At 47.8% G+C, this 22168-nt stretch overlaps 2 protein-coding genes across 4 annotated transcripts in view; one reads left to right on the forward strand and one right to left on the reverse strand.

Annotated features, from left to right (window-relative positions):
- Positions 1-279: 279 nt before the first annotated feature.
- On the reverse strand, positions 280-3212 carry METTL21A (methyltransferase 21A, HSPA lysine). Of its 2 annotated transcripts, none has more exons than XM_059820566.1 (3): positions 3066-3212; positions 1804-1915; positions 280-753 (listed from the first exon to the last, which is right to left on the reverse strand). In XM_059820566.1, the coding sequence occupies exons 1-3, from the start codon at positions 3210-3212 to the stop codon at positions 356-358; spliced, it is 657 nt and encodes a 218-aa protein (XP_059676549.1). In that variant the 3' UTR covers positions 280-355. The 2 variants fall into 2 exon arrangements, with proteins under 2 accessions (XP_059676549.1, XP_059676550.1); XM_059820567.1 differs by having other exon boundaries at positions 645-796; positions 1783-1915.
- A 13137-nt stretch (positions 3213-16349) lies between these two features.
- Positions 16350-22168, forward strand: part of CCNYL1 (cyclin Y like 1) — a 35680-nt gene continuing 29861 nt past the window's right edge. For both annotated transcript variants that reach the window (XM_059820286.1, XM_059820287.1), the window contains exon 1: positions 16350-16584. In XM_059820286.1, the coding sequence (XP_059676269.1) occupies positions 16350-16584 (235 nt within the window). The remainder of the gene's footprint in view (positions 16585-22168) is intronic.

Raw genomic sequence — 22168 nt, forward strand, 5'->3', positions numbered from 1 at the left:
ATCTACTTCTAAGTTTCCCACAGAAATTAAGTGTGGTTTGATTTTAAACAACAGATCTTTTGATGACATTTTTGATGCCTGGAGATTTCTGCAACTTAAAACAGTTTCAAAAATTACATTTGATAAAAAGTCAGTGGAAAACCCTATACAACTCTACTGAGAAATGAAGGAGAGGTTCCATATGCAGAGCAGAAGTACAACCCTTGCTGTATCAGACCAAGTGATCAGACAAGACCATCGGATCAAGAAGCCAGTGAAATAACACAACTGCAATTATATGCTTAGGAACAGGTGTATTGAGTAGAAACAAGGGAAGGATTGAACAGCATCAGTGTTTTACTAACAAAGCATAGAGTCAAAAGTCATCCTTGTGACTACACCTCTGTGCTTTGTAAATATGAACATCCTTACTGGAATCATAGTGGACCTCATATACAGAGAAACAGCCTCTCAGCATCTTCAAGAATTTGTGATCTCGTTCATAGCGGATACGACAGGAAAGAAGAATCACAGTTTGCTCTGAGCACAGGTGCTCCAGCGTCTGAAGCAGGTCTGCAAAAGTTTCTTCCAGATAAACGATGTCTGCACCCAGGATGAAGTCAAATGCTCCTGGAGGGAAGTTACCCAGGTCTTTTCCCCAAGTCAGTTCCTTCACCACAGCTCTCGGACGTAGTTCAGACGGTAAGTTAGCCTGTACATTTGACTCCAGGAACTCCAGTGCTGCCGCCCTGTCTGTGATGGTAACACGAGCACCTAAGCAGTACAGGAGTATATGGCTCAGACAAATAGTCGATGTCTAAATATAGCATTTGGAATACAATGCTCTAAGTCAAGCAGGCTCCTTAGTTCCTGTTAAACATTAACAACTCCCCTGAGCTGCCTGATTAAAAACAAACAAACAAAAGAACGAAACAAGCAAAAAGCCCGCTATCTACATACATCCTACCCTTCATCAGTCACTTAAGAACATAAAAGTGTACTCCACATGAAGATTAAGTTGGATAGGGAACAAAAAGTGTTTTCTGGAGCTTTTTCTTAGTGCATGAAAGTAGAGGAGTTACTTTCTGCCTTTCCATAGGTGACCACAGAATAAGTTACAGGGATTGTTACAATTAACGTGCTCCAATTCCGTATTTGTTCAGTAGGAGAGAGGCAGCTAGAGAGCCTCTTTCACAGGTCAGACAAAAGTTATGCCTGTGTGATTTTGCATGGCATGATCGTACTTTGTCAAACTGCTTTGTTTTTATTATTTCAATAGGCACCTATCACAGCCACTAGAGCTTTGAATTACAAAGTTAACCTCGGACGGTTAGCACAAATTTAACATAGTACCCAGTCCCTCCTTCAGCCACAGAGAGATCACAGGCAAATTACTTCATTTCTCCAGACTTTGGTTTCCCTGTCTGCCAGATAAGGTAAGAAGGCTTATGCAAGCTCAGAAAGTGGTTTCTGTCTGTAGCTTTACCTGTGCTGCATACAAGGACAAGTGGAAGACACAGCACTTGCTCCCTGGGGGAGAACAGCTGCAGAACTGAATGCTACTGAGCTGAGTACCATGGTAACAGGCATCAGCCTGAACAGGGTCCCACCATAAAGTAAACTGCAGTGGCACCATTGCTACAATAAATAACGCAAGAGGCTCTGAAGTCTAACAAGAAAGGAAGATGGCTCAGACAGGAAACATCACAGTTCACACATGTAGCTTCAGTGCTAACTTCTATACCAGGCATGTAGATGTAAAAGTACCAGTTTTACTACAGTTGTAAATTGCTTTAAACAAACAAACAAAAAGAGCCCCCTTACCTAATAACGTGGCCACTATTCCCAGCAATCCAGTTCCAGCTCCCAGCTCAATCACAGTCCGATCCCTGAGATCAATGCCTCCCATCTCCAGATAAGCACACAGGACAACAGCCTGAACCAAGAGACAAGGGCAATTAAGCACAGGGCTCATTTCAGTCATATTGAACACAGGATTTCTGATTTACACTGAGAGAGAAGGTTATGGGAAGGATCAGGCACTTCAGGTCTGCAGCAAGACTTTGTTCAGCCCTTCTCTGCCTCCTGTGTGCATGTGCAGTCTTTTTATGAGTTTTATGGAAGACTCTTACAGGTAAAAGGAAAGAAGAACCACAGAGGCTGCAACTCAGATGTGGTAACACTGCTTCATGAATCCCCAAATGTGACAGGAGGCAGAAAGAGTTGCATTTGGAAAGGAAAAGCTGGGGGGTGTCAAATACTGGTGAATAAACACAGTATTGCAAAAGTTCGGGATAAGGTTTCGTAGTATCTTGCGTGGTATTTCAAAAGGTTTCTGGCCAACACTGGCCTGCCATCAGGAAGGACATAGGGAAAGTAAAGCACTAACAATTCTATCTGTTTGTATCTAACGTGTGTTGCATTTTACAGAAATCTTGACAAAGAGCTCTCTCCATAGCAAGTTCTCTCAAGGCCGATGTCAGGAAAGACCAACAGCCCTGTGCACCAATTCATTTGAGGAGTTTGCTAAAACTGCTATGCTTGCTTTTTAAAGCTAGAGGTAAAAGTGCAATCTGTGTCTGGACAGAGCCCCAGCCGACGGGAAGCCCTTGGATTCCTACAGCAGTATTGTGACCGACTGCACTGCAGCCTTGGGCCTGCCACAAACCCCTCTGTTTTGGAGGGTTCTTATCCCCAAGATAAAGTCTATCAGCAATCCTTCCCGACGCTACAAGCGGCAGGATCCGTGCTGTGCTCTGAAGGGCGTTAAGCAAACATCACGGGCCACCGTTAAGAAGTGGGTGAGGGTTCTGTGAGTTATCCAGAATATTTCTTGTATTTGGCACTGGCCCTGCAGGGTTTAAGGCGGCCCCGTTTCCCTTGCAGTCCTCCAACATCTCTTACGAGGGGGAAAAAAGGTAAAGCAGAGTTTCACTTTTTGTAACAAAACCCCCAAACTTACAGGAAAAAAGCTTTCCCTTAAGAACTGAATGTTAAATCGTCGCCCAAGGTGACTCTGAAAGCCAGGGCAGGCGCTACAGGAAGCCATCGAGTACCGAAACGTTCCACTCGGTGTGCGCACCTACCGCGTCCCAGACCACCGCCGCCACCCCCAGCCGCCGCCAGTCCTGCTCCACGCGGATGGTGCGGCTGGCGAAGCGGTAGGTGACCGAAGGGCTGTGCAGCTGCCGCGCTCCCCAGCCAGCGCCCTCCTCGTAGGGAACCAAGGCCATCCCGCCGGCCGCCGATCGCCTCCTGCGGCGCGGCGGGCGCAGCCCCGGCCCGCTCCCCCGCTCACCGCTCCCGCGGCCTCCGCGCCCGGCGGGCAGGAGCCGGGGCCGCCGGCAGGGCCCTGCCCGAGCGCCTCGCTCCCCCTCGGCCCGCCCTGGACACCGCCGGGCCCGGGCCCGCTCCGCGCCGCCGCCCGAGGCCGAGCCGAGGGCAGGGGAAGGCCCGGGGCCGCCGCCAGGAAAGGCGCGGCGCTCCCCTGGGCCTGGGCCCGTGCCCGGCCCCTCGCCGCCCGGCACGCCCGCTACTCACGCGTCGCAGGCCCGGGGCCGCCGCGGAGCGCCCGGCCCGGCCCCCAGCGCCGCAGCCTGGGGCGGGTGCGGCCTCCCCGGGCTACCGCCCGGCTGGGGAACGGCGGCGGCGCCGGCCGCGCTCAGCGGCCTCCCCCGGCGAGCCGGGGGGGGCGATCAAATGACGGGTAAAGAGGGACGCGGCTGGGGCTGGGGCTGGAAGGTCTCCAGAGCGCTCCTGACCCTCAGCCACGGCGGGAGAGAGGAGGGGGGCAAGGCAGAACGCAAGCCGTGGCTGTCCGCGGGGCGGTGCCGGCGGCCCGGGGCTGGTGCCGGCCATCACGGGCTTGGCGGCGTGGGGTACGGCACCGGGAAGCCGCTGGCTGGGTAAGGGCTGTGCCTCGGCCCCTCCCTGGGAGGCCCGTGGGGCACCCCGGAGGGGAAAAGCATTACGCTGCCGCCCGCAGGAGGCTGGGCCCGCGGGCTTCTCGCAGTGTCAGACCCGTGTGCCATGCAGAAAGGTACGAGGTGTCTGCTGTCCCCGCTGCCTCTCTGTGGTTCCGACTCGCGGCTTTTGTTTCAGGGGTTTTTGGAAGTCACTGCAAAGGAAAGGCATTTGTCCAGCCCACCGGCCTCGTTCTCCGTTACCCGCACGGTGAACGTTGTCTTCGCAAGTGCTCACCACCAGCCTGGAAGCAGTCCCTCAGTAACTTGTTAACCGTCGCAGAAACACAAGGCTTCTTGTGCATCTCGGCCAGAGCACTGACCACGGCAGTAAAGCCAAAGTCGCTCTCGGGTGGTGGTGTGGTGGTAATGCTCCTGCGGCATTGTTTGTGCATAGGCTTCTCTTCACCTTTGGCTGCATTTAATCTCTTGTTTGGCAAAACAACACAGTGCTCCTCTCCTTTGTGCGTCTCCATCTCCAGTTACTTGAACTTCCTCCAAAGACTGCAAAAGGGCACAGGAGGGCCGGGGAAGCGTCCTGGCAGCGCTTGCACTCGGGCTGCCTGGAGGCGCTGCTGCAGGTACTCCACCAAAAGGCGCAGGACTTCCAGCCATGCGTCTCAGCCTCTGCAAGGAGCCAGGCCTTGTGTGTGAAGGACCGCACATGGGGGAGCGGGGCAGGGGAGCAGCATGCCTTCCCTGCATCCATCTCCAGTGGCTGTGCGGCTCAGTGGCCCCCAGTGTCACCACCAACGGGGCGAAGCCAGCCCTCAAAGTTGGGGAGCGTAACCAGCTCCAGAAAACATCCCCGCTCTTTCCCACAGGGAGCAGCGAATCTGGCCGGCAGATGAAAGCAAATTGGTTACGTCTGAAGGCTGTTGATTTCAACAGACTGGCTCAAGATTCATGAAAGCCTTTGTGGAGGAGTGTTACAGGCTGCACAGGGGTAGCAGGAACTAAAGCTTGTTTTTAGGGTTCTGCTGCTGTAGGTGAATGGAAACCAGAATTTCACTTGCCCCAAACCAGTTCATACTTGTCTTATGGCAACTCAGACTTCACCTCATAAACATGCCAGAGCAGGTGCGATTATTCAGCTTACTGTGGTTTTATGTCCTAAAGTGCTGGTCCCTTGCCACTACTGCTTTTGAGAGTTCGAAACTGCTTGTGCTATTATCTTGATTATTTTTTTAAATATTTATATAGGCAGTGTGGGAAAAGCAATGAGAGTGATTACACCTGAAATGCAAACTCTGCTCGGATGAGTTTTTGAATCACTTACGCTGTGCCTGAACTACACCATCAGGCAAATGGAGGGCAACTCCCAAACGGCACAATGCTTTCGCCTCCACCTCCGGCACCACATGCCAGCCCTGGGATCTGCAGACGAGGAGATGTGGAGGAGTGCGGCAGGGCTCCAGTGCTCCCAACTGCCTCCTTTTCCACCACGAGAGCCGTTTTCTTCCCCTGAAGTATTTCATAAGACCTAGGGTCTGGCAAAATAGCAACTAGAGTGAAAGAAGTCTGTATGTGAGAATTTATACATTTGTTCTCAAAGATGATAATGCAGTGAGTGCTTTTATCCCAAGAATGTCAGACATCCCTGAGTATCTTTCGAGCCCCACAGGTTCTCTACCAATCCTGCTCCACTTCCCAGAACCATTTCCCCTTCTTCCCTGCTAATATTACTTAGGCACTGACTTCTGTGAGCCTTAGGCAGGAGATGAGAAATTACTTTCCAGATCATAACTGGACAGTGGAAGCTATTAAAAGGGAAGCAAGTCCACTAGAAGTTCAGTAAGGGTCCTGATTCCACTATCTTCATTCTAAGCCTGTATTTACCTGCTTTTCCCCTCTCCAAATCCATTTTCTAAGAACGTACAGTACCCAAGTATTACAGTGACAGAGAAAGACCCTTCCTGACAGTAGAAGGAAAAGGAAAACGCAAGAACAAGGAATTATGCCTAGAGCAGTTGCCCAGAACTTTTCTTGCTTTTTCTCCCAGCAGGGCAGGAGCTTAGCACAACAATAAAGTTGCAAGAACATAGCCTGGTTCAGCTTTTAAAAACTGCAGAAGGCTGCAAGTACACCTCAGCTGCAGATAAACTTGCAAAGTAAGGAATAGCTGATTTTAAGGTAAGCAAGAATGAGTTAAACACTGATTCAAGTCCATTCTTATCTCATTCAACTACCTGATAGAGCAAAGGCATAACGTGTCCCAACGCTTGAAAGAGAAGTAAATCCTGCTACCTCAGGTGCAGGTAAGCTGCTTGAGGTAATTAAGAAAAAGTGTTTAAGAGCCATGGTCTTTGTAATACTCAGAAGATCAAAGAATCAAATAGATGAGACAGAAATGAGAGCAAATTATTTTGAAGCTATACTAATATACCTCCCTTTCTGAAATCTTCTCTTTTTTGCTTAATATTTAAAATCCTCTTTTAGAAATGAATGTGACAGATCTTGTAATAGTTCTGCAGACACTGCATGTACCGCATGGCTGCGCATGGAATTTGGAGCCATCCACCATGTGGGGAAAATACCGCATCCCTCACGCAGTCTCTGGTTACCAAGGCAAAGGCAGGTATAAATAGAAACAATGTGATTTTTTTTTAAAACTCTATCTAGAAACCTGTGTTGTTGATAACCCTCTGACAGCAACGCCTTACTCTAAACGGTTCTGTTCTACTAAAGGCTAGCAATGACTATTTGTGTAGAAACTTCTGCTCTTATGTGTTTAATCCTTTTCTCTCTAAATAAATAGCAGCTACTTCTGGTTGCGATTCCACTGCAATACAAAAACTGTCTTTGAAGTAAAGTTTGGACAAATACCTATTTTGCTAAGAGCTTTCATCAACCAAACAAACACGAGCTAACACAAAGCTTGGAGGAAAACCCAGAAAAGAAAGTGGTCTTTCTCTCTAAGTATCACTGTAAGTGGCCATTCAAATGACTAACAGTGAAATGATTAACAATTCTTACATTTTCATCTTCACCAGTAGCTTCCAGTTTCTCCACACCAGTGGTGTGTGATACATGGGGCGGTGAATTGCTTGCTGTTAAATACAAAGGGAATAAACCAGAGATTAATTTGGCTGATGACAGCTTGCAGTTGCAGAATCAAGACAGCCTCAGCTTGAACTGATCTGGATCATCTTTGGAACCAATGGGGTGAATTAAAAATGAAAATGTAAGTTTCTGCAGAAACTGACAGGTTATCAGTAGACCTCATAACTTGCTGCTTCAGCAAGATCCTTGCAAAAAATTTTAAATATTGAAATAAATGTATGGTCTGATCTAGCATGTCATTTCCTTTACACACAGGGTTACATTAAACAATGGAAGTAATGATCAAAAATACGAAGATGTGTAATTTCATCAGTGTGTGAGCTGAAACGCAGGAAGTTTCTGGAGCCTCTGAAGAGTTCCCGTCAGTAACATTACATTCACGCCTTCCAACCTCACATCTTGATAAACTGTCATACATAATCACCGCATTTATCAAAATGTCTTGTTACAGAAAGATCACTTAGCTTTTAGTGGAATTATGTGACTGCTCTCTCAAAGGCCTTGCAGGTCTGAAAGCTGACATTATTCTGAAGTTTTAATTAAGGAACAAAAAGCAAAATGAGTAAGCTCTTTTTCGCAAGCAACCACTGCAGTTCCAGCTGCACTTCATTTGCTGGAAACCTCCTCCACTTACCACCTCACTTTCAGATGTTCACAGACCTACAGCCATGTCTCCAGTTGCTGGACTTCCAGGCTGCGAGATGCCACATGTTGGGTCTTGTGGCAGGAGTTTTCTTAACCCACCAGGGCACAACTGACACATGAGCAGGCGTCAGTGCACACACGGGTGGATACCGGGAAGGGCTGCTCCGGCAGTGCTCCTGTGAGTGCGGGGCTGTGGAGGGAAATGGCAGTGGGGTGCTGTGATTTCCCTCCTCCGCCAGCAGTTTCTGTACTCGTTGCAGCTGGTTGATGGTTGTAGGCCAGGGTAACACATGTGTCTGGCATGTGGGATACTGGGGCAGGGAAAAATGCTGCAAAAAACTCCCTTTTATGGGGTCTGAGTATGGATCTAGAGGCTTAATTTTAGGTAGCCAAATTTCTGATGTGCTCTATAGGTGCAGTGTTACATAATTGGAGAGGAAATTACGGTGCAAACAATGCACTGTATTAATTTAAAACTAGTTAACAACAACTAATATAAAACAATTTGAAAACAATTATATGGACAGGCAGACAACAGCTATAGCATTCATATAGATGCAAAAGCATCTGCCTCAGTGTAGAGGTTACCCTTTTAAAACCAAGAAGAATCCAAGTTTAGGAAAAATGTGGAGGGTTTAGTGTTATTTGTAATGGTATTGGCAGTGTTTCTCTTCTCCACTCCCTAGAAAGAAAATCCTTCAGATAATGGAGAAGAAGGAAGAGCCAAGTCAAAGCAATTTCAGGTACCTTAAAGCTAAGAGGAAGGTCTCCTCAGAGCTGCCTTCCAGGCTTTGGTGGCCCAGGGTTGGAATTAAACCTTCAGAAGTTTATCCTAAACAAACTTACTGCACGGCTTATGCATGCAATTTGACTTTTCTGAATGAAGTCACGCATCCATGTTAATGTTTATGTTAAAATACTGGAAAGCATTTTCCTTTTCCTCGTAGGAAATTTGTATCCATGACCTGCAGTAACAGCTATTTCTAGCACTTGGTACATCAAAATATAGTTCTGCCAGCCCTCCGCCCAAGAGCACACAAAGCAGAGCTTTGCAGGCCTCTGTCTTTCTTGGCTTCAGCACATCTCAAATTCTCTTCTCAGGCATTAAGTCTCCATTAACTCTACCTTAGCCTTTGATAGCTGTGAAGCTAGTTCTATTTTTCCTTAAGAGAAAATGAAGGTAGGGTCAGAAAAGAGAAGCTAAGGTAGAGAAACGTTAACTGCCATATGTTTGTGCTGTTGGTATCCCTGCAGTGATCCAGATGCTCACATGCTAGCCAAGAAGCCTCTGCGCTGCCTGTAATGACATCTTAGATTGCTGCAGAGGCAAAAGGACAGATTTAATCAATGACACCAGCACTGCAGTCTGTCCTGATGCTGTGAAAAACAGGCTCCCAGCCCTGGTTTGCATGTATTCACTGCTAGTCACAGGTAGTACAGGAGATGATTTAAAAGTGTGAAAATTTAGGGCTACTAAATTTCCACTCTGTGTGTTCTGAATAACCTCACTAGTTACTTTTTTCCCAAAAAATATTGGAAATTCCTATTTCCCTAACTACTGTTCTGCTTCAGGCTTTTTCCCTTAAATGGCTATAGTCTTATGTTACTTGTCAGCTTCAAAAGACAATCACATGTGCAATATTTTGTCCTGTCAGCTGGTAGTGGATTTCAAAACAGGATGCCTATTTTTCCCCCCATTATTTGCAACAGTGAGACGCAGAAGTCTGAGCTTTTGTTTTCAGTTGGTTATACAGGTTCAACCTGGTGATTCATTCTTCCTGCAGCTACGTTTCCAGGAAAAGACAATGTCCTGGCTCTTCTCCAAGTTATCCATAGACAGCTTGAGAGTAAGATCAGAAAGCACTCCTTCTCACGCAGCTGGGACACTTTCTAAGAAGGGAGAAATTGAACAAAACACATCCCAGAGCTGGTGTTATCACCCTGCAGACAAGCAAGGAGGCACATGGCCTTGGAAAGGCATGTGCAATGCTAAGTCATGGTGAAGATAACAGCAGAATTTTTAGGATTTAAGATTCTTGGCCCTGTGGAGCACAACTGAGCATTTGCAAGGAGCCATTCTCCATTTCTGGGACTGATGGTCACTGTGAAGCTGGATGGCTTATGGAAAATCCTACAATTTAATTTCAAGCATTTTAGGAGGCTCTTAGCTTCTTTTTGCAGTTGGTGTGGGCAAGAACATGCCCTTGGATTTGGGAATTTTTCAAGAGTCATTATTCAGATAGGAGCTGGTAACTATGGTTTCAGACGTCTCCTCTCAGGGATACTTCTGCTCACAGATGAAGGGAAGCCTGGTTTTGCATCATGAAGCAAGGGACTACAGGCTTGTGTGGTTATGAATGCAAGCGCCAAGCTTTTGGAGAGGGACTTGAATAAAAACATGGGCAAATCTACCTACAAGTAACCATCGCAGGGAAAGCTTGGGGTAGGAAATGTAAAGACTTGTCTGAGAAGTGGAGTTCCTTTGAACACAAGCAGACAGCGGCTCACATGTATGGGGCAAACGGGCCAAGTAAAGAGACAGAATTACCTTCCCCTGTGAGCCCACAAGCCAAAACACAGCTGGTAGCACTAATATTAGCCCTGTCAAGCCTGGCAGTCTTCATTTATTATGCACCCTGCAAATAATTATGCATACAGTTAAGCTTATAGCTCAGAAGCTGCATGCAGGAGTTGGCAGGGTACGTTCCTTGCTGGTGTAGATCCTTTGACCTCATTAGACTCACATCAGGAGAGAATGTGGTCCTTTGTATTTTCAGAATAAATCATAGGTCTTTTTCACCTCCGCATCTCAGGAATATAGGTTGTTCCTCCTTCGGCTGTCATCATGATCTGACTTAGGTTTCGTTTCAGGATCCTGCCTGGCCTTCCTTAAAGGCTGTGTGGAGTTCTCTTGGCGATTACAACAACTTCCCCATAGGGCTCTAAATTAGGATTCGTTTCATTTTGGAAAGTTGCTTTCCCTTTTGTGAAAATTAAAGCAAACATACTCTCTCCCCACCACGCATTATTAAAAGTTAAACATGAGCCATTGCTTGGAGGAGGAATGAGGGCCTGTGTAACAGACTTGCTCTCTTTAGGGAATAGTGACTTTAAGTGTCCAATTTATAAACTCCCATCCATGCTGGCATTAACACCCGCTGGAATCCATTCGGTAGTCAGTACCCTTGAGCTATTACTTTGTAGGTTGCATTCAGGTCACATTTCTTTGTGAACACAAATGCAAGAGAATTACTTTTTATCTTCATAAAAGCAAGATTCCAGGGTGGTTTTTTTTTTAAAAAAAGCAAACCTACAATGCCAGAACAAGTCAAAAGCTGCTCTGCTTCTCTCTGTTCCCAGGAGCAAGATGCAGTATGCTTTTCAGGAACAGACCTAGGGCCCTACTGCAGTTACTCCTACCCTTGGTTTCCAGAGAGGTGCATCTTACCCCTGGCAGCTGCAGGGCCTGTGTCCCTGCCCCGACCACATCTGTCCATGCTCTGGGCGTTGCACATCCCTGGTCTGCCCGCTGCAGCTCAGCTGGGCGGCATCTCACAAGAAAGCTTGCTGTAACCCACTTGCCAGGAAACGTTTGCCTTCACAATAAGGCATGGCTGCCTCGGTGGGGAATAGCTGCCAGGTGGGAGAGGGGATGCTCTCCCTGAGCCGAGCTGGGCACAGCGCATGGCTGCTGGCTGCGGCACAGCAGCAGCTCCCACCGCATTGCCCTGCTCTGTGCTCAGAGCCTGGCCAGCGCTCTACTGGTGTTATTTTTATGTGCCGACCTTCAGGGCAGCGCCGAGAGCTGGTCCTTCTTTCCCGTGGCAAGCAACTGAAACCTGTTAGGTATGCAACTGAAACAGGAAAAGAAAGAGAGAGAATTAAAAAACCCAGAACGCTTTCATTCAAGGGTCACACCTGCCTAAAATCCAGGACTTTGGTCTGTGCCCTCCTTCCTGAGTTATCCTGGTCGAATGTGGCGCCAAGGCAGTGTTCAAATGGAACTAAACGTAATTCCTAAGAGGTTAATTGAATGAATGCTCAGCACTAATCCAAACTACAAATACTGCCATGTATTTAAAGCTGAGCGATAAACTATTTTCTCATCCCATAAGAAAAAGCTTTCACCATTTTAAGAAGTGATTGCCCAGTGCAGTGGATGACACAAGTTCTTTCCGATTTGTTTGAATTTTGTCTACAAACATGCAGGTTCAAGCCCCATTCAGAATAGGCTGTAGGTTGTGATCAGGCTTCTTCCCAAGTGTCTGCCTCTGTCTTGAAGTGAGCAAGAAAATACAGCCCATGAATCCCATTTCCATCAGCTTGCAAGTTTCTCTTTCATGGTGGTTTTCACCCAGTACACCTTGAAGCTGGAGTGTCCTTCCCAACAGAGGAGCAGAAACGACACACTGCCGTCGGTGGGACTGGTGCTTGCCAGTGTTACCCTCAGCTCCTCCCCGGGAATAGCAGCAATTCTCCCCCATTACCTGGGACATCGTTATTGCTACTCTGCAATAGGACTCACTAATCTTTATGGGCCAGCCCTGTGATCAGGAGAGCTCAATAAAACTGACCCACCCTCCTTGCACCGTCATCTACGCTGGGAATTGCCCTACCCGGGCCGCAGCCCTGGTGAACCAGGACAGCCCTGAAACCAGGCGGGGGGTGAATGCTGCAACTAATGGGAAATGCTTCAAGCAGGGTGGAAAAACAGTTCAGTCCAACGGGTTATGTAAAAGCATGGTATTTGGTGTCTGTGAGCAAGGGTGTGTTGCTGCCCACTGGGTGCCCTGCTCAGAGAGAAGGGGCAATAACTGAGGGTCCCGCGGCACAGACCTCTCTTCCCGGAGCAGGAGAAAAAGGGGTTGAATCTCAAGAGCCTCAGGTTGCACCAGGGGAGGTTCAGGCTGGATATTAGGAAAAATTTCTTTCCTGAGAGAATGCTGAAACACTAGAACAGGCTGCCCAGGGAAGTGGTGGAGTCACCATCCCTGGAGGTGTTGAAGGAACATGTGGATGTGGCATTGTGGGAGATGGTTTAGTGGGCATGGTGGTGTTGGGTTGATGGTTGGACTTGATGATCTTACAGGTCTTTTCCAACCTTAGTGATTCTGTGATTCTGTGAACAGTCCGTAGTAAGCTATTTTCAGCTTATGCATTTGTTATTGCTAAGATCCGCCATCCAAAATGCCTACTTATCAGGCAAAATGTGGATCTAGGTATGTGCTGCCCATTGTACATCAAAGTAATTGATTTTTTTATAATGGAAACTGTCTGATGATTCACTGGGGTAAATCAAGCAAAACAGCAGAAAGACGAGACGGAAAATAGGAAGAGAACCAGGACCGGTAATAAATCATGATAGATGGTATTCGGTATATTGCTATAGCAGTAAGTCAATATGCTAAGCTGCATAAATAAAAGATAATGCATTTCATCTCTGCAGGGTGTTGCTCAGGCTATACCTATTAACAGGATGGCCTGGTTCTGCAGAAAATACACACAGCAACAGGTTTTGTTATATTATTCTGATAAATCAGAGCTGTATTAAGATTCTAAGAGTTTGCCAAAATGGAGGGGGAAATGAGTATTCCTCATTACTGCAGCTACAGGGAAACATGCACAGATATGGAAAAATACTCTTCAGTGGTGTACTGAGGTATGTGGAAGTGGAAGCTTAAATTCTCCTGGAATGACGGGGAGGTCGGATAGTTTGCTGTTTCTGTGATTTCCAGGGATTAAAGTCAGCTTCCTCTTGCTTAAGACCTACATGAATAAAGCTGCACAGGGAAACAGGGAAACTACTGATTTCTTTCCTCCCCCTGCATGTTTGTATAAATCCTGATACTCTACAACAGCGCTAGCGCAGGGGAAGAGCAGCCCTTGTCTCTTCTCCTTCGCAGCATTACATACTGAGAACAAGTATGAGACCTGTGGGAAACTTCAGCCTCCGGGAGGCAGAGGAACCAAAACCTTCATGCCCAAGTAGCAGTGAGACACGTCACATACTCCAGCCACTCTGAGTTCCCAGCATTTCTCATCTATCGGGACAAGTACGTGGGATTGGGCTGTTGCCCTTGACGGCTGGGTCCCAGCTCTCAGCCACCTGATGAGCCACTCTTGCTCACTTCTTCGCCTTTGAACAAGGATTTTCCGCTGCCCAAAACCACAGCTTTGGCAAAGGGCTCCCTGAGGCTGCTCCGAAGCCCATACGCAGCAGAGGTCCCAGCTTGCTGCTGGCATCCCACGAGGCACTTGCTGCGGTTGTCTCCCTCCACCGAAGCCGGCAGCCAGCCCCATCGCACGCACTGGCGTGGCTGCAAGGAACAGGACGGACACAGTTTAAGAAACAGACACTCAGCGTTGCGGCTGTCTGCTGAGATGTGCAGATTTGCCTGTGATTCCTACCACCGCTCCTGACGGAGCAGGCTCGTCTCCATCGGCATTGAGACGCAGGACAGTGCCCGGCAGCGCAGCAGGAGTGCGGCTTGCTTAGCCGCCGCTGCTTTTTAGAATAGAGTCAGCCAGCTAAAAAAAAGTAAGGGTATTGCTTTTCTGGTGTAAGAGAGTAAATTACGCAAGTTTCAATATTAAATAGTGCAGATGCAAGCCAGCTCTTATTCTTGCTTGAGAATTAATTACTTCACTAAACCACACCAACCCTCCAGCTTTCTTCTCTTCCCCCACTATCCTCACCAAAAATCAGTGGATGCAATGCCAGAGGGAAGGAAACACCAACTTCTGAATGGCTGTTTTGCGTGAAACCCCTTTTTTCTCTCCTTGACTCAGGCAAGTCTCCTGTCCCGCCCGATGGTTAAGTCCCAGTCCTTCCCAGACCTGGGAGTAGGACCCGCCATCCTACAGTGTTCCAAGCAGAGTACAGAGGCTGCGGAGGGACGTTGCGCTGAAGTGGTTCAAAAAGCACTGAAAGCAAATCTTCTCTGATTTGTGTAATCCACAGCGAGGTCAGATTCCTCCGGAGTAACAAGGCTTTACAAACTGTCAGTAGCGTGTGGAGAGGCTTAGCTAACACAGCTTAGAGAACTTGCTGGCAAGTGAAAAAGTATAAGTCGTCAGTGTAAGGGAATAATCCTCATGTAAGACTATAAATGATTTAGTTTCTCCCTTTATTATGCCTGGGATGAAGTTGTACATGTTCTAGAAATGCAGCATCTATGACTTCCTCTCTTCAAAGAAACTAGGCATGGTTTTGTCTGAAAACTCTGCGTCAGCGATCACATGGGAGAGCCAACATTAGGACTTGTCCTACAAAATGGAGTAAAACCCCGAGCCTGCCTATCTCTGGAGTAACTGCCAGCGTGATAGCAGCATTTTGTAATACTTTGTGTGCTCTTAAGTCTTCTGCAGAGCCATTCTTCTTATCAGGGGCCAGAGTTAAATTTTTGTAGTGATAGCGAGGTGATCCATCGCAGAACGATGTATGTTGGTGTTTATCAGGGCCTCTGACTGCTGTGGGTATCTTGCCCTCTAATCCATCTTCCCTGGAGTGTATTTGAGCATTCCAGTCCTCTGAGAGGAGGTAGCTGAGACTCACCAAGCAAGAACGCAGCTGCTGGAGACTTTCAATACAGTGAAACAAAAGTCCCTGGGAATCCCAGCGGCCACGTGTAATGTTTCCCCCCCAGACTGCATGCAGGTAACGTGCAGAGCAGCAGATTGCGAGCCATAAGTGAGCAGCAGGACGCAGCTCAACTACTTGAGGGACTTCACTGTAAAGTCATCAGAAGTGGCCGCAGAGCTCCAAGGCGGCCGCTGCAACCCCCAGCCCAGCCAGGCACCCGGCCACACGAGCCCCCCGCTTAGCACGCACGGGGAAAAGTGGGCAAAACACCCCCAGACCAACCCAGAAGCCCTTAAAACCTGCAATAATGGGGGAAGAGAGCCGGCGAGACTCACTACCAGCCTTTTACACTTACAAGAGCAGCATCAAGGCTGCCCGCACCCCCTGCGAAGCCTCTCCGGACTGCGGCGGAGGCAGCACTCAGCACACCGGAGGGATAGTATTCATACTGGTATGTATTAATAGGTTTATGTATTATTTTATTATAGTATTGCTTTTTATTATGTCATTATTATTATCATTATTATTACAGAATTACTATGACTTTTATGCTGGTGCTGCAGCTGCAGCACGTGCGTGGCCCAGCAGCCCGAGCCAGACGCCCCCGGGGGCGTGGCCAGGGGCGTGGCACAGCCCGGGGGCGGGTCGAGGGGCGTGGCCAAGGGGCCGCGGCCGGCGCTGCGTGTGCGTGTGCGCGTGGGGAAGGAAGGGGGCAGGCCAGGAAGGGCGCGGCGGCGGCCGCGTGACGAGCCCCGCGCCCATTGGCGAAGCGGCGTCACGCGGCGCCCCGGCGGGAGGCGATTGGGTGGGAGCGAGGCGGGGCCGGGCCTCCCCCCCGGCCTCCCTCCGCCCCTCCCCCGGCCCGGGGGAAGGTGGCCGCTCGCGCGAGGTCCGTTGCTCGCCGCGCGCAGGAGGCGGCGGGGGGGTTCGCGCGGCCGTCGGGGCGGGCGGGGGCCGCGCCTGGCCGGGGTGGAGGCGACGGTGATGCGGCGCTGAGGCCCGCCCCTCCGCCCCTCCCTCCCTCCCTCAGCCCGGCGCCTCGGCTCCCCCTCCGCCCCCTCCCCCGCCCCAGCCCGGGAGCCGCGTAGCCGGGGCCCGGCGGGGGAGCTCCGAGCTCCATGGGCAACACCGTCACCTGCTGCGTATCCCCGGACGCCAGCCCCAAGCTCAGCCGGGCCCGCGGCGGCGGCGGGGCAGCGCCGGGGCCCGACCGCTGGGCGGACGCGTACCAGGCGGCGGCGGCGGCGGGCGGCGGCGGCGGCTCGGGATCGGCGGAGGCCGAGTCGGGGGACTCGGATCCCGGCGGCGGCGGCCCCCACCTCCAGCACATCAGCGACCGGGAGTTCCCGGATGGTGAGCGGCGGGGCCCGGCGGGCGGGCGGGCTGCGGGGCGCGCCGGGCACCACATCCCCAGCCCGCCGGCGGCTGTCCCCGTGGTGCCCCGCCCCGCCCCGCTCCGCCGCGGGTGGGTGGCCGGGGCGACTGGCAGCCCGGGGCGCGGCGCTTCCCCACCCGCGGCGCGCCCCCTTTGTCCCGGCGGCGGCGGCGGCGGGGGGAGCCTGCGGTGCGGCGAGCCCCTGGCGGGGGGGGCCGGCCTGCCGCCGCGCGGCCCCGCGCCGCGCCCCGCGCAAAGTTCCCCGCGGCTGTCACCGCTCTGACAGCTCCGGGGTTTCCTGCGGGCGCGCCGCCTCGCTGCCGCCGGACGGGGGAAATCGGCGGCGGGTCCGGGACCTCTTCCCGAAGTACCAGCCGCGGGGCTACCGCAGCCGGCGCGGCTGCTTCACGAGTAACGCGGCCGAGGGCGGAGGAGCGGCCGGTTCCCCCCCCCTGCCCGGGGAGTGCCCTGCCGGGGCTGCCCTGCTGGCCGTTCCCCGCCCGCTGGAGAGGGGCGTCGGGGAACCCGAAGGAATGACGGCAGAGCTCCCGGGTGCTCCCGTTTGAGGTGGAGGTCTGGCTGCTCGTTTCTCCTTAGCTATGGAGTCGTGACTGGGTCGTAATGTTCAGGCAGTTTGCAAAAGCTGCTGCATTTCCAGTCTCTGTCGAACAGGAGGAAGGAAGAGGGTGTGTGGGGAATAAGGGAATTAAGAATTACAAAGATTGTGTGCATATGACATCATTGTAGCTGGGCGTCGGTAATTTATAATCTAGCTATGCAGGGTGGTCAGTTAGAGCTGTGGACTCATTACACCGCGGTTCCTTGTCATGTAGCTCTCGGTGTTCCCAATTTGCTTTCCTTGAGCTCATGGGAAAGTACGTGTTTGCTGTTCAGATTCCTTCCAGTTATACCTGGAGCCCTGGTGTCACACAGACTCGCTCTGTAATGCATCTCCTTTTTAGACATGCCTAGGAAGAGCTTGCAGGTTTGTACTGCAGTGAGTTACCGAGACAACATGTAACAGGTTAGGGGTGCTCCTGTCTGCCTGTGCGTTCACATGATACCGCAAGCATACAGCACAGTGTAATAGCTTATGATATTCAAAACTTAGTTTAATTAACAGGCGTCTTGCTATTCCTTCTCATAATTATAACCACACCTATATGAAATATATTCAGCTGAAAAAAAGATAGCCTGTCTGACATCTTTAACGTACAATACCTACAATAACAGTTATCACTGGCCCTACATACTCGTCTTGAACTTCAGAAAAAAATTTTGGGTATCGGAGAGAAACTGGCTGCAGAAGAGCCTGAGGAAACCTTCAGAAACGGAATTATTAAACTTGCATGGTTCTGCACAGCACCATACGGTGCAGCTCTTACAGAAACAAGATGGAACAGTCAGACCCTTGGATCTCCTTTGAGACAGCTGTGCAATACAGCAGTAGGAGAAATTGTATTTGCCATCTAGGAGAAATAAAACTTTATTTTTGCAAGAAGATATTACAGAAGTCTCTCAATTCTCCCATACTCGTTAAGGGAGGAGGAGCTAAACTCTCTGAAGATTCTAATAAGCCAAGTAAAAATGTCTAAGCTAAATAAATCTTCTCAGGAATAAGGATTGTATTCATTTGAACCTTTAGTATGTGATCTTGTCAGCAGTGCTAAGTAACTAGGCTTAATTGTGAATTCATCCAGATGTCAGAACTGGCCTCGAAGTAGGGAAGTATTTAATTTTTTTGAATTTGCAGACATGAATAGAAGTATAGTCCAAGAATAAGATAGTAGCTGTCTATCACAAATTTTACTTTTGTGGCTATGGAAACTTTAGTCGTGAGGCAGAAGGTAATCCTAAAATTAGAACTGCATAAGTAGTATATGTTTTCGATTATTTTAAAGATCACTTTTACAATGGTATATGGTTCACTATTGCATGGCAGATGTAGATCTGCCACAAATGATAGATGCTATTTGTCTACAGTTTTCTGATTGATTTAACTGTTCAAGGTTACAAAAAGTATCAGAGTTTGATATCTTTATGAAAATACAATTCTGGATGGTCAATACGAGAAGTAAAACTTCTTGTGTTAATTTTTCAATGTTACAAAGTGCTGCCAGGGTAGGATTGAAGCAGATAACTTCAAAACATAAAGCATTATTTGTGAAGTCTGAAGTCAAGTGTTATGAAACAGACATTATAATGAAATTTTAGGTGATACTACTATCTGTTTAAGACCTTCTATGAAAATAGTAAATCTGTAAACGCAGCACGTGCATGTACCAGATAGCTATGCTTATCCTTCTCAACTCCAGGATATAAAAGCTGTCAGCATGCCCAAACCACGCAAGCAGCCTACAGGTTTCTGTGCTGTTGAATATACAGAGCATTAGTTTATTGCTATAGTGGTAAGTAGTCCAGCAGTTTAATTTGAAGGATAAATATTATTTCTATAGTCTTTTAACGTATAATATAATAGGTTAGCTAAGATGCCAGTTTCATTAATAACAGAAGGCTGTGAACCTACTAACTGGCCTTTTCTTGAATGCTTTGGCAGGGGGAAAAGAGAGAAAGCTACAGGGGGAAAAAAGTGAAGATCATCTTGGCTATTTTTGTTCCATGTTGCTCAGTTCAAGGAGTTTCTAAGAACACAGCTAAATATATCAGAAAGCTAGCATCCAAATGTGATGGAGATGCTTCATTCCTTAAATTTCTATCTTTAAGTTCTTTGTTGTTCTTAAGTCTGTCTTAATGCTTTTGCACTTGTTTTGCTAAAATTAAATGTTATCGTTGTAACCAGGAACGCAGAAGTTACCAGCTGAGCTTTGGACTTTTTGTTTTGTATTGTTTTGTCTTGCTTTTTCGTAGCAAGTGGAATGTGGTCCTAACAGATCTATGCTTTTAAATTATTGTTCTGTAGCTTCTTCAGCACACTACTTAACAGGCACTGCTTTCCAGTCAGCACTGCTTAGATTGTCTGTATCGAATCAGAATTAAACAAGAAAAATCTCACTTTCTTAAAATGGGGAGGTTATGAAGTGGTATTTATGTTAGACAAAAAAGAGTGGTGAGTGGGATGGAGATAAAACACACTGTGAAACTGAAAGTGTAACGTTTCAACAGAAGTTAATTCAAATGGGAAGGGATTGTCAGATCCACTGCTAAGAGAGAATTTAAAGCATGACTTTGTATTTTATCATTCTCAAGATCCTGAGCCATAACCTGTTCAGTGTACACTTTTTCAGAATGAGAAATAGGCCTGCATTTGTGGTTTCATATGCTAAGACTCATAAGATATGTATTGAGTAAATAGGAACAAGCATAACTGAAAACGATAGTTTTTTCCAAATAGGTTCATGCCTACTGTTAATGTTAAATATTAAAAGCTAAAATGAACCTAAAGCTGCTAGTTGACTGTTCAGCTGAGCATTAAGTGTTCCTTCTTTCAGTGTGCAAGCAACAGTCCAAAGCAGTTTGAATTGACCAAAAAGGCTTTCCTCTCTAGTTTTAGAAATAGCAGCTCTTTGATCGTAACGTGCCGTTTGGGCTGTGCTGATTACTGGGGTTTTGGGGGGTTTTGTTTGGGTTTTTTTTTTTTTTCCCAAATGGGTGTCTGCTAATCTTTATTCTGGGCTCCTTTTTTCCTGTGATTTTTTTTTTTTCCCCTGGTTATTTGAGGGAGAACTTCTTATGGCTGACACTGTCTTGCCATATTTCTATGTTTAAACATAGATCTAATTTTTCATAAATTCTTTGATCCTTGGATAAAACTAGAACAAGGCCTCACTTGGCAGACTTGTCTCATTTGTACGTGAAAATATTATCTCCCTCCACTACTGCTGTTTACTGAGCTCAGTGGTTTTGAGCAGAGGTTTGCCTGATTCACATGAACCAAGGGCAAGATTGTTGACCTACTGAACTGGTGGGACAAAATGACCTGGTACCTTCACCTGAAGAACTGGGGGATGGACAATGACAAGGGAAAAGACAATCAGGGATGAGAGGGAACAGCAGATGGGATCAAGAGCGGCGCTGAGTGGGATGCGGTCATCACACAGAGGTTAGATGGGAAAACAAATGGAAGAGGACTTTGAAGAGGAGAGTTGATAATGAAGTAAGTGAGATTTACCTGAACAGGCTCAGACAGACTAGTGCCTAAATAACTCTTCAAGCACCTGTGAGCCTACTTTTCCTTTTTCAACAGCCCCCTGGCTCTCTAGGGGCTGTGCCATGCTGAAAGGGGTAAGCTTCAAGTTGCCTGCATGCTGCAGTTATTAAACAGTGTTGAAGATGAACAGACACTTGAATATATTGATTGTCTGTGATCTTATTTTACCAACAGCTTGCCTATAAACATCCTTGCAGAAGGTCTAAATACTGTTCTTGTTCCTCTCTTATATAATGTCAGCTTACTTCAAGCATGTGGGTGGTGGGTTTTTTTTCCTGTTTTTTTTAAAATCCTGGTTAAAATGTTAGTAAGTTAAATAAATAAAAAGAAGAGATGAACACTTTGATGCAAGGAGTCAGCTTTTTGATGCCAGCAGTTTTCAGCATAGGAAAGGCTTAACCATCTTTTGTTGGGTTTTTGTGCCTCTCTCTTTGAAGATCTATAGCTGCATAGGCTGAGAAATACTATTGTCTAGTTAGCTAAATATGCAGTTGGAGGTGAAAACCAGCTGATGCTCTGGTCATTGTTCTGGTGTTCCCTCTCCTTTTTTTCCTTGTATTTGCCGATTTTTTTCACCTAACTTACGCTCACTCTTCTTTCCCCAGAACTCACAATATCTCTTTCCTATAACTGACTGGGAATTAATTACAAAGGAAATAGTATGTGATCTTGACGAGAAGACTCTCTAAACTCTCCTAGAATTGACTCTCTGCAAGCCTGAAACACCTTCCATGTTGTTGGCTTAAGATGCCTTATGTCATGGCCTTTACAGAATGATCTGTAAAGTGCCTGTAGTGGAAATGACTGAATCAATGAGTCAATCAGAAACAATGATGAAATTGATCTACAAATTTGGGAACTGGAAATCATCGCCATAGTATAGTATCTGTATTTCTCTTCTTATGCTTGGGTAGTGCTGACAGCTAAGGAATCCCCTCTCCTTTTCTCTCTTCACTAAATCTTGGAGACTTTTACAGCAAGCGAGTTTATGTACGGCTTAGGTTTTTAAGAACAGTTGATGTGGAACATATATACATGAAGCTCAGATGGAGGGAAACTGATTTGTTTGGTTTGGCGAGTGTTTCTTCAGGCTTCCAGTGTAACAGCTATTATAACAGAGACATTTTAATAAAATTGGAAATATTGAAATTGTCAAGCATTGGAACAGGCTGCCAGGGAAGTGGTTTAGTCACCATCCCTGGAGGTATTTTAAAAGATACGTAGATGTGGCACTTAGGGACATGGTTTAATGGGACTTGGCAGCGTTAGGTTTACGGTTGGACTCGATGATCTTAAAGGTCTTTTCCAACCTAAATGATTCTATTCCATGAAAGATACAGCTAACCTGAGGATTTTGATGAAACTTAGGGAATTAAGGAAACTGAATTAATTTT

Source organism: Gavia stellata, chromosome 8, assembly GCF_030936135.1.
Source record: "Gavia stellata isolate bGavSte3 chromosome 8, bGavSte3.hap2, whole genome shotgun sequence".
In the NCBI taxonomy this organism is placed as follows: Eukaryota; Metazoa; Chordata; class Aves; order Gaviiformes; family Gaviidae; genus Gavia; species Gavia stellata.